The 16,282-nt window shown below is 40.9% G+C and overlaps 1 protein-coding gene across 1 annotated transcript in view; it reads right to left on the bottom strand.

Moving 5' to 3' along the window:
• LOC129547606 (IQ domain-containing protein F5-like) overlaps positions 1–16,282 on the bottom strand; it is a 32,530-nt gene that overhangs the window by 1,755 nt on the left and 14,493 nt on the right. Inside the window, exon 3 of the mRNA XM_055413351.2 lies at positions 2,145–2,255. Within this exon, the coding sequence (XP_055269326.2) occupies positions 2,145–2,255 (111 nt within the window). The remainder of the gene's footprint in view (positions 1–2,144; positions 2,256–16,282) is intronic.

Genomic DNA, 16,282 nt, shown 5'->3' with positions numbered 1-16,282 from the left:
ATCACCAGATGGTCAATACAGAAATCAGACTGATTATATTCTTTGCAGCCGAAGATGGAGAAGCTCTATATAGTCAGCAAAAACAAGACGAGGAGCTGACTGTAGCTCAGATCACAAACTCCTTATTGCCAAGTTCAGACTTAGATTGAAGAAAGTAGGGAAAACCACTGGACCATTCAGGTATGACCTAAATCAAATCCCTTATGATTATACAGTGGAAGTGACAAATAGATTCCAGGGATTAGATTGGATAGACGGAGTGCCTGAAGAACTATGGACGGAGGTTCATGACAATGTACAGGAGGCAGTGATCAAGACCATACCCAAGAAAGAAATGCAAAAAAGCAAAATGGCTGTCTGAGGAGGGCTTACAAATAGCTGAGAAAAGAAGAGAAGTGAAAGGCAAAGGAGAAAAGGAAAAGAGATATCCACATGAATTCAGAGTTCCAAAGAATAGCAAGGAGAGATAAGAAAGCCTTCCTCAAGGATCAATGCAAAGAAATAGAGGAAAATAATAGAATGTGAAAGACTAGAGATCTCTTCAAGAAAATTAGAGATACCAAGGGAACATTTCATGCAAAGATGGGCTCAATAACGGACAGAAATGGTACGGACCTAACAGAAGCAGAAGATATTAAGAAGAGGTGGAAATAATACACAGAACTATATAAAAAAGATCTTCGCGACCCAGATAACCATGATGGTGTGATCACTCACCTAGAACCAGACATCCTGGAGTCCAAAGTCAGGTGGGCCTTAGGAAGCATCACTAAGAACAAAGCTAGTGGAGGTGATGGAATACTAGCTGAGCTATTTCAAATCCTAAAAGATGATGCTATGAAAGTGCTGCACTCAATATGCCAGCAAATTTGGAAAACTCAGCAGTGGCCACAGGACTGGAAATGGTCAGTTTTCATTCTAATCCCAAAGAAGGGCAATGCCAAAGAATGTTCAACTACTCCACAATTGCACTCATCTCACACGCTAGCAAAGTAATGCTCAAAATTCTCCAAGCCAGGTTTCAACAGTAAACCGAGAACTTCCAGATGTTCAAGCTGGATTTAGAAAAGGCAGAGGAACCAGAAATCAAATTGCCAATATCTGCTTGATCATAGAAAAAGGAAGAGAGTCCCAGAAAAACAACTATTTCTGCTTTATTGACTATGCCAAAGCCTTTGACTGCATGGATCACAACAAACTGTGGAACATTCTTAAAGAGATGGGGAATACCAGATTACCTTGCCTGCCTCCTGAGAAATTTTTATGCAGGTCAAGAAGCAACCGCTAGAACCAGACACAAACAACGGACTGGTTCCAAATTGGGAAATGAGTACACAAAGGCTGTATACTGTCACCCTGCTATTTAACTTTCATGAAGAGTACATCACGCGAAATGCTGGGCTGGATGAAGCACAAGCTGGGATCAAGATTGCCAGGAAAATATCAATAACCTCAGATATGCAGATGACAGCACCCTTATGACAGAAAGCAAAGGGGATCTAAAGAGCCTCTTGATGAAAGTGAAAGAGGAGAGTGCAAAAGTTGGCTTAAAACTCAACATTCAGAAAACTAAGATCATGGCATCTGGTCCCATCACTTCATGGCAAATAGATGGGAAAACAATGGAAAGAGAGACAGACTTAATTTTCTTGGGCTCCAAAATCACTGCAGATGTTGACTGCAGCCATGAAATTAGAAGACGCTTGCTCCAGAGAAAAGCTATGACTGAACCAGACGGCATATTAAAAAGCAGAGACATTACTTTGCTGACAAAGGTTGTTCTCGTCAAAGTTATGGTTTTTCCAGCAGTCATGTATGGACGTGAGAATGAAAGTGAAAGTTGTTCAGTCATGTCTGACTCTTTACGACCCCATGGACTATTCAATCCATGGAAATCTCCAGGCCAGAATACTGGAATGGGTAGCCTTTCCCTTCTCCAGGGGATCTTCCCAAACCAGGGATTAAATCCACGTTTCCCGCGTCACAGGCAGATTCTTTACCAGCTGAACTACAAGGGTGACAAATTCCCTGATCATCCCAGGCTATGGGCCACAGAGAAAGACAACTGTCACCCCTGGGTGACTTTAGTTAGACACACTGCAGGTTTGGGTCCCCTTCAACTTTGAGAACCTCTATTGGCCTACCTGTGGTGGAGGTGGTTCAGCAGGTTTTTTTAATTTTTCCTTCCTTGCTTCATGTAGTAATGTGGTTTCATCAACGTTTTCTATTACAATTTGACAAACGTGGCCATCCTTCTGTAATCAGAGTTTAGAGGGGAAAGATAAGAGTAGGTTTTTCTCCGTAAATTCGGTTCTGAGTCTACCACATGCTCAACCTCTTGCCTTGCCCAGAGACCCTACATGTAGGACTTGTATCCTTAACAACTGTGAAATCCACCTTTCCCTGCCTGCAACTTTGGGTAGATTGGCTCTCTCTCTTACACAAAACCGAATGCCCATGACTTGGAAACAGATGGTTCAAATCTCTCAGGTCTGTGATCCCTTAAATTTCCCATAGTTAGGAGTTAGATGGTTCCATTGCTGTCAGGTCTGTACTCTTCCAGCCACATCTCAGGCGGGAAGAAGAGAAGACAGAAATGATGTCATAAGGGCACCTATGACTCAGGCATCAGAATGGTTCCCAACCATTGAGCCCTTTTTGTGAAAACATGTAAGTTCTGTCTATTCTTAATAAATGGCCAAAATTTGGCTAAAATGGCAGGATACTGAAAATATTGGCCCACTGGCTCATAAAGCTGTACAAAGTTCATCATTTCATGCCCGTTGATAAAAACATATATTTGAGACAATTTTGGGGCTTCCCTGGTGGCTCAGAGGTTAAAGTGTCTGCCTCCAATGCAGGAAGACCTGGGTTCGATCCCTGGGTCCGGAAGATCCCCTGGAGAAGGAAACGGTAACCCACTCCAGTATTCTTGCCTGGAGAATCCCATGGATGGAGAAGCCTGGTAGGCTACAGTCCATGGGGTCGCATAGAGTCGGACACGACTGAGCGACGGAACGAACGGACGGATTCATCAATAGGGAATTCAATTGCATGGATTTCAGTTCAATCAAACAATGGAAGCAAATAATATACAGAAAGAATGAGTTTGGAGCAAAATCTTAAGTGTTTTACCAAAGAAGATGTACTATGTCTAAGAAGCACATGAAATGATGCCCAGTATCATTATTCATGATGGAAATAAATCTAGAACCACAATGAGATTTTTTTTAGACACTCTAGAGAATGGCTAAAGTGAAAGACAGTGACAATCAAATATTGATGAGAATGTACAGTAGTTGAATCTCTTATATACTGTTGGTGATTATGTATAAAACAGTATAAATACTATGGAAAATGGTTTGGCAGTTTCTAATATATTTAAACATATCTCCACTATGCTGCTGCTGCTGCTGCTAGGTCACTTCAGTCGTGTCCGACTGTGTGACCCCATAGACGGCAGCCCACCAGGCTCTCCCGTCCCTGGGATTCTCCATGCAAGTGGGTTGCCATTTCCTTCTGCAATGTGTGAAAGCGAAAAGTGAAAGTGAAGTCGCTCAGTCATGTCTGACCCTTAGCGACCCCACAGACTGCAGTCTACCACTCGATAACTCAGCAATTCCACTCCCAGGTATTTACACAGGAAAAATGAAAGCATGTTGTCTACAAAAGATTTGTGCAAGAATGTTCATAGCAAGTTTATTCAAATAGGTCAAAACTGGAAACAATTGAAATGTTTACCAAAACTGACTAGAGAAAGCAACTTTAGTATATTTATATAATGAAATACACAGTGTTAAAAGTGAACAAATCACTGAAACACACAATAACATAGGTGAATCTCAAAAATATGCTAAATGAAAGAAACCATACATAAACTATTTATAGAATGATCCATTTATTCAAAATTTTAAAACAAGCAAACTATAGGTGAAATGATTCCAAATAAAGATTATACCTAGAGTAGAGTTATAAGATGTATTGCTTGAAAACAACACACACACACGCACACACACACACAAATGTGCTCTGTCTTATTCTCGGTGGTGCTTACTGGGGAATACAGAATTGTGAAAACTTACCCAAATCATCTATTAAGAAGTGAGTAATGGGAAAGATCAAGATGGCGGAAGAGTAGGATGTGGAGTTCACCTTCTCCCCACAGATACATCAAAAATACATATACATGTGGAACAACTCTTATAGAACATCTACTAAACACTGACAGAAGACCCCAGACCTCCAAAAGGGCAAGAAAATCTCCACATAACTGCATTGGACAAAAGAAAAAAGAAGAAAAGAGAAAGGAATCTAGACAGGATCTGTACCCTTGGGAGGGGGTTGTGAAAGCAGAAAAACTTTCAAACACCGGTAAGTCCCCCTTACTAGCAGGGGGATCAGCCATGACAGAGGAGCTTTGGAGCCTCAGGGGAGAGGGTGGCAACAGTTTGCAGAGAGCAAAGCAGAGAGAAACTCACACAGACTAGCAGTGCTGACAGGGGGTGTGCAGGTACATAGCCCACATGCAGGGGCAGTGGTTGGCTCCTGGTCTCAGGTCCCTCGGCAGAGGTGGCTGACCACTCCTACCACACGGGATAATGGCCAGCACACACTGAGGAGAGACAGTAAGCATCCAAACCAAAACTAGCCCTCTGCCAAAAAAAAGAAAAATTAAATTCAAACAAGCTATGCGGGGACACTCCTGCATATAAACAGCCCTCCAAGAGTCCAGTAGAGGTATTTGAGGTTTTGATATAGCAATATATATATATGTACAAGGTTGTTCTAAATTGCTGGTCTCTTTCTTGCCTAGAGGAGTTCCTTTAGCATTTGCTGAAAAGCTGGTTTGGTGGTACTGAATTCTCTTAGCTTTTCCTTGTCTATAAAGCTTTTGATTTCTCTGTCATATCTGAGAGGAGCCTTGCTTGGTATTCTTGGTTGTAGGTTCTTCCCTTTCATTACTCTAAATATACTATGTCATTCTCTTCTGGCTTGCAGAGTTTCTGCTGAGAAGTCAGTGGATAACCATACAGAAGTTCCTTTGCATGTTATTTGTTGTTTTTTCCCTTGTTCTTTCAAAAATGTTTTCTATTGTCTTTTAATTCCCACGTTAGGGAAGTTTTCAGCTATTATTTCTTCAAATATTTTCTCAGGTCCTTTCTCTCTCTCTCTTCTTCAAGGACTCCTATAATGCAAATGTTGGTGTGTTTAATGTTTTCCCTGAGGTCTCTTAGGCCGTCTTCATTCATTTTTAAAAATAATTTAATTTTGGCTGTGCTGGGTTTTTGCTTTGGTGGAGGGACTTTTCTCTGGTTGTGGAGAGTGGGGACTACTCTCTAGTTGCAGTGCGAGGGCTTCTCAGTGTGGTGGCTTCTCTTGTTGCAGAGCATGGGCTCGAGGGCATGTGGGCTCAGTAGTTGTGGCCTCCTGGTTTTAGAGCACAGGCTCAATAGTAGTAGCACATGGGCTTAGCTGTTCTGCAGCACGTGGGATGTTCCACCAGGGATCAGACTCATGTCTCCAGCAATGGCAGGCAGATTCTTTACCACTGAGCCACCAGGGAAGCCCCTAGAGGTCTCTTAAAGTATCCTCATTTTTAAAAATTCTTTTTTCATATTTGGATAACCTCTAGTGTATTTTTTCATTTAGTAATTTAGTCATCAGCTCTGTTGGGTTCTTCTTTATATTTTCTCTTTGTTGAAATTCTAACTGTGGCTATCTGAATGGGCTCAGGAGGCTGGGTCCCTGGTGTTAACAGGCTAGAGAAAGGATTCCAAAATGGTGCTTACTATTGCAGGTTATTGTCATAGTTGAAAGAGCTTCCCAAAATGGCTGCTGTCAGCACCTCTATCCACAGGAAGATCTCCAGTTGCATTCTGCCCCTCCAGGAGGGTTTCCAAGATGAGCAAGTGGGTCTGACCCAAGCTCTTTTCAAGCTACTGCTTTTGTACCTGAACTTGGAATCTTTTGAGATTTTGCATTCACCCTTTCAGAGTCAAGCTTGTTTCCTATAGCCCTCTGGCTCTTCTCAAAATAAGCCCCTCTGGTTTTCAAAGCCAGATGTTCTGGAGGCTCATCTTCCCAGTGCAGGATCCCTCGGCTGCAGAGTCTCAGATCCCTCAATCCTTGGGGAGGACTTCTGCAGTTGTGCTTATTCCTTCCATTTGTGGGTCACCTTCCCAAGGGTTTGTCCTGACTATATTGCATTTCTTGCCCCCTGCCCATTTTGTTGTGGTTTCTGTTTTATGTCTTTAGTTGTGGAAAATATTTTCTACTATTCTTCATGTCATTATCATAGATGGTTTCTCTGCAACTACTTGTAATTCTGGTGTGCCTGAAGTAGGAGGTGAATTCAAGGTCTTCTGATTCTGCTCTCTTGGCCACCACCCATCCCTCAGGTTGTAATTTTGATAGCTATGTTGTTCCTCTCCAAGATCCATAAGTGGCTCTTTCAAATAATGTGTTGTTCCTTTTTTAAGGCTAAGTGGTCTTCTCCTGTCAAAAACATGAACATTGAACTTTCCTGGTGGTCTAATGGTTAAGACTCTGTGCTTCCACTGCAGCAGGGGGCTCAGGTTCAATCCCTGGTTGGGGAACTTAAGATCCCATATTCCATGTGGTGTGGCAAAAAAAGTGTAATTATATATATTTTTTGTACTAATGTATACATTAACTTAATTCCTTTAAACTGTCTTAAATCTTCCCTTTAGCTACTGTGTTTCTGCTTGTTGGGCTTAGAGAGGTTTTTTCATGCTGTTGGTCTCCCTTAAAGCTTGATGATTCCTGGTTGGGTGTTCATCTTGAGATTTCCTTTAACTTACTGATGAGTGCTTAGTCCCTGATTCCACACATTACATGGGAGATATGGGATAAACTGTTTGGGTGAGATGTAAGTGGGAAGACTCCTGGGAAGGAGTCTTCTTGTACAAGAATGTTACATGGTACCAGGCCCTACCTCGTCTTCCCAGGCCAGTCAATTCCTCCCTGAAGACAGGTCCTATCTTGCCAACCGCATGTCGCAGCAGCAAAGTTGGCTGCTCCTACTACAGATATATTCCAACTAGTTCCTATGATAATGCACAGCCTCTGCTGCCCCCTGCACAAGCTGCCTCCTACCTTGCAGGAACTGGTTGGCCATTCTCCACTTATATATGAAATCTTTTTTAGACCTTTGGTTCATTTTAAGTCTTTTCATATTTGCCTCTGTTCTTTAAAGTATACATATAATTTCTGTCCACTGAAGATCTCTAATTTTTTAAGGTACTATTAGTTTAGTTGCTAAGTGTCCAACTCTTGCAACCCCATGGACTGTAGCCTGCCAGGCTCCTCTGGCCATGGGAATTTCCAGGCAAGAATACTGGAGTGGGTTGCCATATCTTTCTCCAGGGGATCTTCCCAAACCAGGGATTGAACCTGGGTCTCCTGAACTGCAGCAGATTCTTTACCGATTGAGCGACCAGGGAATTCCCAAGGTACTATTAGAGGTTTTTTAAAAAGGTATGCCTTAAAAGAATGTATACTTTTTCCATTATTCCCAGGAATTTGCAGTGGGAGAGGAAGGTCTGAACCTGTGCTCAAATATTTTAATCCATTTTCTCATGGACATTTTCTGAGTTTGCTTTATGGTCATGTTTCCTTAAGGTTTGGGGTAAAAATACTGAAGCAGATTTTAGCCAGTGACTAAGAATTTCCTTATGATTATACAGTGGAAGTGAGAAATAGATTTAAGTGACTAGACCTGATAGAGTGCCTGATGAACTATGGATGGAGGTTCGTGACATTGTACAGGAAACAGGGATCAACACCATCCCCAAGAAAAAGAAATGCGAAAAGCAAAATGGCTGTCTGAGGAGGCCTTACAAATAGCTACAAAAAGAAGGGAAGCAAAAAGCAAAGGAGAAAAGGAAAGATATAAGCATCTGAATGCAGAGTTCCAAAGAATAGCAAGGAGAGATAACAAAGCCTTCCTCAGCCATCAATGCAAAGAAATAGAGGAAAACAATAGAATAGGAAAGACTAGAGATCTCTTCAAGAAAAGTAGAGATATCAAGGGAACATTTCATGCAAAGATGGGCTCGATAAAGGACAGAAATGGTCTGGATCTAACAGAAGCATAAGATATTAAGAAGAGGTGGCAAGAATACACAGAAGAACTATACAAAAAAGATCTTCATGACCCAGATAATTACGATGGTGTGATCACTCACCTAGAGCCAGACATCCTGGAATGTGAAGTCAAGTGGGCCTTAGGAAGCATCACTATGAATAAAGCTAGTGGAGGTGATGGAATTCCAGTTGAGCTATTTCAAATCCTAAAAGATGATGCTGTGAAAGTGCTGTGCTCAATATGCCAGCAAATTTGGAAAACTCAGCAGTGGCCACAGGACTGGAAAAGGTCAGTTTTCATTCCAATCCCAAAGAAAGGCAGTGCCAAAGAATGCTCAAACTACTGCATAATTGCACTCATCTCACACTCTAGTAAAGTCATGCTCAAAATTCTCCAAGCCAGGCTTCAGCAATATGTGAACTGTGAACTTCCAGATGTTCAAGCTGGATTTAGAAAAGGCAGAGGAACCAGAGATCAAATTGCCAACATCTGCTGGATCGTGGAAAAAGCAAGAGAGTTCCAGAAAAACATCTATTTCTGCTTTATTGACTATGCCAAAGCCTTTGACTGTGTGGATCACAATAAACTGTGGAAAATTCTGAAAGAGATGGGAATACCAGACCACCTGACCTCCCTCTTGAGAAACCTGTATGCAGGTCAGGGAGCAACAGTTAGAACTGGACATGGAACAACAGACTGGTTCCAAATAGGAAAAGGAGTACATCAGGATGTATATTGTCACGCTGTTTATTTAACTTATATGCAGAGTACATCATGAGAAACACGGGCTGGAGGAAGCACAAGCTGGAATCAAGATTGCCGGGAGAAATATCAGTAACCTCAGATATGCAGATGACACCACCCTTATGGCAGAAAGTGAAGAAGAACTAAAGAGCCTCTTGATGAAAGTGAAAGAGGAGAATGAAAAAGTTGGCTTAAAGCTCAACATTCAGAAAACTAAGATCATGGCATCTGGTCCCATCACTTCATGACAAAAAGATGGGGAAACAGTGGAAACTGTGGCTGACTTTATTTTGGGGGGCTCCAAAATCACTGCGGATGGTGATTGCAGCCATGAAATTAAAAGACGCTTACTCCTTGGAAGGAAAGTTATGACCAACCTAGATAGCATATTAAAAAGCAGAGACATTACTTTTCCAACAAAGGTCCGTCTAGTCAAGGCTATGGTTTTTCCCGTGGTCATGTATGGATGTGAGAGTTGGACTGTGAAGAAAGCTGATCACTGAAGAATTGATGCTTTTGAACTGTGGTGCTGGAGAAGACTCTTGAGAGTCCCTTGGACTGCAAGGAGATCCAACCAGTCCTTCCTAAAGGAGATCAATCCTGGGTGTTCACTGGAAGGACTGATGCTAAAGCTGAAACTCCAATACTTTGGCCACCTCATGCATTGAGTTGACTCACTGGAAAAGAGTATGATGCTAGGAAGAATTGGGGGTGGGAGCAGATGGAGACGACAGAGAATGAGATGGCTGGATGGCATCACCGACTCGATGGACATGAGTTTGAGTGAACTCCGGGAGTTGGTGATGGACAGGGAGGCCTGGCGTGCTGTGATTCATGGGGTCGCGGAGAGTCGGACACGACTGAGCGACTGAACTGAACTGAACTGAGAGCAAAGAAAAGCTACATATCCAGTACCACAGAAAACACTACACCCTAGAACTAGCCTGATGAAGATTCCACCATAGGCACAAAGAATGCTCTCTTCGTTCTCCACATCCCAAGCTGCAAGTTAAAAAACCCTAGTGGGTACATTTGACTGGCCAATCCTGTTGTATGTCTGCCCAGCAGCCAGGAAAGCTGGAAAAGCAAGAAATTGGCATTTACATCTCTATAATTAGAGGCAAGCTGTCTTCCACCAAGACAGATAAGATGGGTAGTCCCCAAACACAGGGCTCAGATGCCAGGTAGTCTTAAATATGGCCAAGGCCCACCACTGTGAGAAAATTTCCATAGGGAAAAAAAAAATCTATTGATGTAATTCACAATGTTAACAGGTATAAGAGGAAAACCATTTAATTCTCTCTATAGTTGTAAAAAGAAAAACATTTAATAAAATCCTTCATTAAAATATTAGCAAACAACCTAGCTTAAAAATGGACCAAAAACCTTACTGGACACCTCACCAAAGAATATATACAAACAGCAAATAAGCACATGAAAACATGCATCACACCATACATTATCAGAAACATGCAAATTAAAAAACAATGATAAACCACTACACACATACCAGAATCGCCAAAATCCAGAACATTGGTAACATCAAATGTTAGTGGGATTATGGAGCAAAAGGAACTCTCATTCATTGCGAGTGACTGGGAATACAAACTGTTACAGCCAACTTGAAAGACAGTTCAGTAGTCTCTTACAAAAATAAGCACACTCTTCCCATTTGATCTAGCAAACTTGTTCCTTGACATATATCCAAAGGAGTTGGAAATTTATGTTCCCACAAAAATCTGCACACAGATGATTACAGCATATTTATTCATAATTGCAAAAACTTGGAAGCAATCAAGATGTCTTTCAGGAGGTGAATAAGTAGATAAACTGTGACGCACCTAGATAATAGAATATTACCCAATGTTAAAAAAAAAAGAGCTATCAAGCCATGAAAAGACATGGTGACTCAATAAATTCACATTACCATGTGAAAGAAGCTGATCTGAAAAGGCCACATACTATATGATTCCAACTATATGACATTCTAGAAAAGCCAAAACTATGGAAATGGCAAAAAAGATCAGTGGTTGCCTGGGGTTGGAGGGGACAGGGATGAATATGTGAAGCACAGAGGATTTTTAGGGCAGTAAAAACACTCTGTATGATACTAAAATGGTGGATACATGTCATTCATCACACATTTACCTATATCCCTGGAATGGGCAAGAAGAAGAAAAGTGAAAATTGCTCAGTCATGTCCAACTCTTTGCGACCCCATGGACTGTGCAGTCCACGGAATTCTCCAGGCCAGAGTACTGGAGTAGGTAGCCATTCCCTTCTCCAGGGAAATCATCCCAACACAGGAATCAAACCCAGGTCTCCCACATTGCAGGCAGATTCATTACCAGCTGAGCCACCAGGGAAGCCCACAAGAAGAAGAGTGAACTCTAATGTAAACTATAAATTTTGGGTGTCAATGTAGGTTCATCTTGTAATAAATGCACCATTTTGGTGAACAATGTTGACAGTGGAGGAGGTTATACATGTGTAGGTCCAGGAAGTAAATGGGAATTCCCTGTCCCTTCTGTCCAATTTTGCTGTGAACCTAAACTGCTCTAGAAAATAAAATATTTTCAGAGAAAGACAAATACTGTATGATCTCACTTATAAGTGGAATCCTTACTAAAAAAAAAAAAAAGTTCATTGAAAAAGAGATCAGACTTGTGGTTACCAGAGGCAGAGAGGGAGGAGGAATTGGAGAAAGGTGATCAAAAGATGCAAACTTCACTTATAAGATGATTAAGTACTAGAGATGTGGTATACAACTTGATGACTATAGTTATCACTATACGATATATAGTAAAGTTGTTAAGAGAATAAATCCTAAGAGTTCTCATCACAAGGAGAAAAATTCTTTTTATCTATATGAGAAGATGGATGTTAGCTGTGGTAATTATTTCACAATATATGTAAATCAAACCATCATGCAGTATGCCTTAAACTTTTACATTGATGTATAAATAATCTCTCAATAAAACTGGAAATAATAAAATATAATCTTAAAAAATGAAGCCTAAAACCATGAGCATATTAGAATAGGAAGAAACATAATTAATTTGAAAAGTTTAGCTAAGAGAAACCTCCCACCAATACTCTTACTGGTGGTAAAGCACAAAAAGTGCTAAAGTCAGAGAGAAAAGTATTATCGCTCCCCTCAAATCCTTTTCAACACTGTATTGGAGTTCTTGAGTAACAACAACAATGAACTCAAATTACTAAAACCAAGAGCAAGTAGGGACCTTATAAAATAAAAAAGAATCAGAAAAGAATACTATGAATAATTGTATGCCAAAAAATAAGATAACCTACAACACATGCCTAGAAATACAAACTACCCAAACTGACTGAAGAAGGTCTGAACAGACCTATAACAAGCAAAGAAACGAGTAAGTAATCCAAAACTTCCAATAAAGAAAGCCCAGGGCTAGTTGACTTCATTGGTGAATTTTATAAAACATGAAAGAACTGACACCAATTCTTCTAACATTCTTTCCACAAAAAGAAGAACAGGAAACTCTTCCTAACTCATTCTTTGAGGTCAGCATTACCATGACACCAAAACCAGACAAAGACACTATAATAAAACAAAAGACCAATACCAATTATGAGTTCAGTTCAGTTCAGTCGCTCAGTTATGTCCGACTCTCCGCGACCCCATGAATCACAGCACACCAGGCCTCCCTGTCCATCACCAACTCCTGGAGCTCATCCAAACTCATGTCCACAGAGTCGGTGATGCCATCCAGCCATCTCAATCTCGGTCGTCCCCTTCTTCTCCCACCCCCAACCTTTCCCAGCATCAGAGTCTTTTCCAGTGAGTCAACTCGTCCCATGAGGTGGCCAAAGTATTGCAGTTTCAGCTTCAGCATCAGTCCTTCCAATGAACACCCAGGATCGATCTCCCTTAGAATGGACTGGTCGGATCTCCTTGCGGTAAAAGGGACTCTCAAGAGTCTTCTCCAGCACCACAGTTCAAAAGCATCAATTCTTCGGTGATCAGCCTTCTTCACAGTCCAACTCTCACATCCATACATGACCACGGGAAAAACCATAGCCTTGACTAGACGGACCTTGGTTGGCAAAGTAATGTCTCTGCTTTTTAATATATTATCAAGGTTGGTCATAACTTTCCTTCCAAGGAGTAAGCGCCTTTTAATTTCATGGCTGCAATCAGCATCCGCAGTGATTTTGGAGCCCAAAAAAATAAAGTCTGACACTGTTTCCACTGTTTTTCCATCTATTTCCCATGAAGTGATGGGACCAGATGCCATGATCTTTGTTTTTTGAATGTTGAGCTTCAAGCCAACCTTTTCACTCTCATCAAGAGGCTTTTGAGTTCCTCTTCACTTTCTGCCATATGAGTACATATGTAAAAATCTTCAGCAAAATACTAGGAAATCAAATCTAAAAGCATACTGATAGGGTTACACATCATGACCTAATAGGATTAACCCCAAGAATTCAAGGCAGGTTCAATATACCAAGACCAATGTAGTAATATACCATATTAATAGAATAAAGGGGGAAAAGTCATAGGATTATCTCAACTGATACAGAAAAAGAATTTTACAAAATCTAACATCTTTTTGTGATTAAAAAGAAAACCATTCAATAAACCAGGAATAGAAGGAAACTTCTCAAACTAATCAAGGGCAGCTATGAAAAAATTACAGTTAATATTATCATACTTAATGGTGAAGGACTGAAAGTTTTTCTCTGAGATGAGGAATAAAACAAAGATACCTTCTCTCACCACTGATATTCAACACTGTATTGAAAGTTTTCAGTTCAGTTCAGTTGCTCAGTCGTGTCCGACTCTTTGTGACCCCACGAATCACAGCACACCAGGCCTCCCTGACCATCACCAACTCCCAGAGTCCACCCAAACCCATGTCCATTGAGCCGGTGATGCCATCCAACCATCTTTTCCTCTGTCGTCCCCTTTTCCTCCTGCCCTCAATCTTTCCCGGCATCAAGGTCTTTTCAAATGAGTCAGCTCTTTGTATCAGGTGGCCAAAGTATTGGCGTTTCAGCTTCAACGTCAGTCCTTCCAATGAATACCCAGGACTGACCTCCTTTAGGATGGACTGATTGGATCTCCTTGCAGTACAAGGGACTTTCAAGAGTCTTCTCCAACACCACAGTTCAAAAGCATCAATTCTTCAGTGTTCAGCTTTCTTTATAGTTCAACTCTCACATCCATACATGACCACTGGAAAAACCATAGCTTTGACTAGATGGACCTTTGTTGACAAAGTAACGTCTCTGCTTTTTAATATGCTATCTAGGTTGGTCATAACTTTCCTTCCAAGGAGTAAGCGTCTTTTAATTTCATGGCTGCAATCACCATCCGCAGTGATTTTGGAGCCCCCCAAAATAAAGTCAGCCACAGTTTCCACTGTTTCCCCATCTACTTGTCATGAAGTGATGGGAGTGGATGCCATGATCTTAGTTTTCTGAATGTTGAGCTTTAAGGTATTAGTCACAGCAATTAAGCAAGAAAGACAACTAAAATTAATTCAAAGTGGAAAGGAACAAGTAAAACTATCTCTATTTGCAGATTATATGATCTTACATAGAGAAAATCCTAAAAAATCCACCAAATGCCCCTAATAGTACTATTCATAATCACCAAAGAGTGAAAACAATTCAAATCCCTGTTAACTCATGAATATATAAACAAAATGTATCTATACAATGGGATATTATTTAGCCATAAAAAAGAATGAAATACTGATACATTCTACATGGAACTCTGAAAACATGCTAAGTGAAAGAACCCCAGACACAAAAGGCCATATAGTATATGATTCTATTTATATGAAATGTCCATGGTAGGCAAATCCATAGATTGATTACTGGGTGCTAGAGTGTGGGGTGAGGGAAAGATAATGGGAAATAACTACTTAATGGGTACAGGGTTTCTTTCGGGGATGATGAAATTGGAATGAAAATTAGGTGAAATTAGAAACTGGACTTAGATAGCAGCGATGGTAGCATAGGGGCTTCTCCTGGTAGCTCAGTTGGTGAAGAATCCGCCTGCAAGGTAGGAGGCTCCGGTTCAATTCCTGGGTTGGGAAGATCCACTGGAGAAGGGATAGGCTATCCAATCCAGTATTCTTGGGTTGTATAACACTGCAAATGCACTAAAAGCAACTGAATCATAAACTTTAAAATGGTTAAAATGGTCAATTTATGTTATATGATTTTTACCTCAATTACTTTAAAAAGATACACAGAAACACATAAAACAGTTTTCTATTTCTTAAGGTACATGGATGTTCTGTGTCGATAAATGCATAGCTGATTGTCCAAGATACTCTCCAAACTAGGAGCAGTAATAATATAAGGCAGAAATTTATTTATAAGTGTATGAATTAAAAATAAATTATTTAAACTATAATGGAAAAGAATCTGAGAGTTCATATATATGTATGGATAAAACTAAATTTGCTGTATACCAAAAATTAACAGAGCATTGTAAATCAACTATACTTCAATAAAAAAATTAATTATTCTTAACACCAAATCTAAGTCTTGTGCATGGCATAAGTTCTGAAACACTATCTCTGGGAGTAAATTGAAAAGAAATTCACTTTCCGCCTTATATGTCTGCATTTTTCTGAATTTTAGAAAGAGACATACTGTATTTATAATCCAGGGGAGAAGAGAAGGCAGAATCTGGAGAAGGGAGCACAGAGGAAACAGAGGCCAAAGAATGTGGTCTGTGAAACTTAGTAGGATAGGATTCAGGGAGTGCATCTTCCTGGCTTCGGCCTCATACGCTGCCACTTTGTGAATAACTACAAAAGCGTGAACGTAAAAGAGGCTGACAGGTTTTTCCAGAGACTTCTAAGGAGACAAAGCCAGGACATTCTAGCAATAAACAGCCAGGCCAGAGTTGGGCAGGGGAGAGAGCCACAAGGAACAGTGAGATCTAGTGTTCTGACCATGGCAATCTGACCTGCATAGACTGAGCCTGAGTGTTGATCACAACCACAGCTCCTTTATAAGGGATCCCTTCAGAATCCAGCATATTGGACTGGAAGTAGACGCCTGACACTAGGACTGAATGATGCAGGCCTTTGAGATGGCCAATACCAGCGTTCCACTCACTCAGATTGACAGACATTAATGGAGGCAACAGGGTCCACTCTTGAGGACTTTTAGTATGACCTAAACCTAGATAGTACATTAAAAAGCAGAGACGTTACTTTGCCAACAAAGGTCTGTCTAGTCAAGTCTTTGGTTTTTCCCGTGGTCATGTATGGATGTGAGAGTTGGACTGTGAAGAAAGCTGATCGCCGAAGAATTGATGCTTTTGAACTGTGGTGCTGGAGAAGACTCTTGAGAGTCCCTTGGACTGCAAGGAGATCCAACCAGTCCATCCTAAAGGAGATCGATCCTGGGTGTTCATTGGAAGGACTG

Source organism: Moschus berezovskii, chromosome 24 (genome assembly GCF_049115385.1).
Source record: "Moschus berezovskii isolate FMDL1 chromosome 24, NW_MosBer_1.0, whole genome shotgun sequence".
In the NCBI taxonomy this organism is placed as follows: domain Eukaryota; kingdom Metazoa; phylum Chordata; class Mammalia; order Artiodactyla; family Moschidae; genus Moschus; species Moschus berezovskii.
The sequence above is the reverse complement of the archived record's forward strand: the minus strand, read 5'-3'. Positions and strand labels throughout refer to the sequence as shown.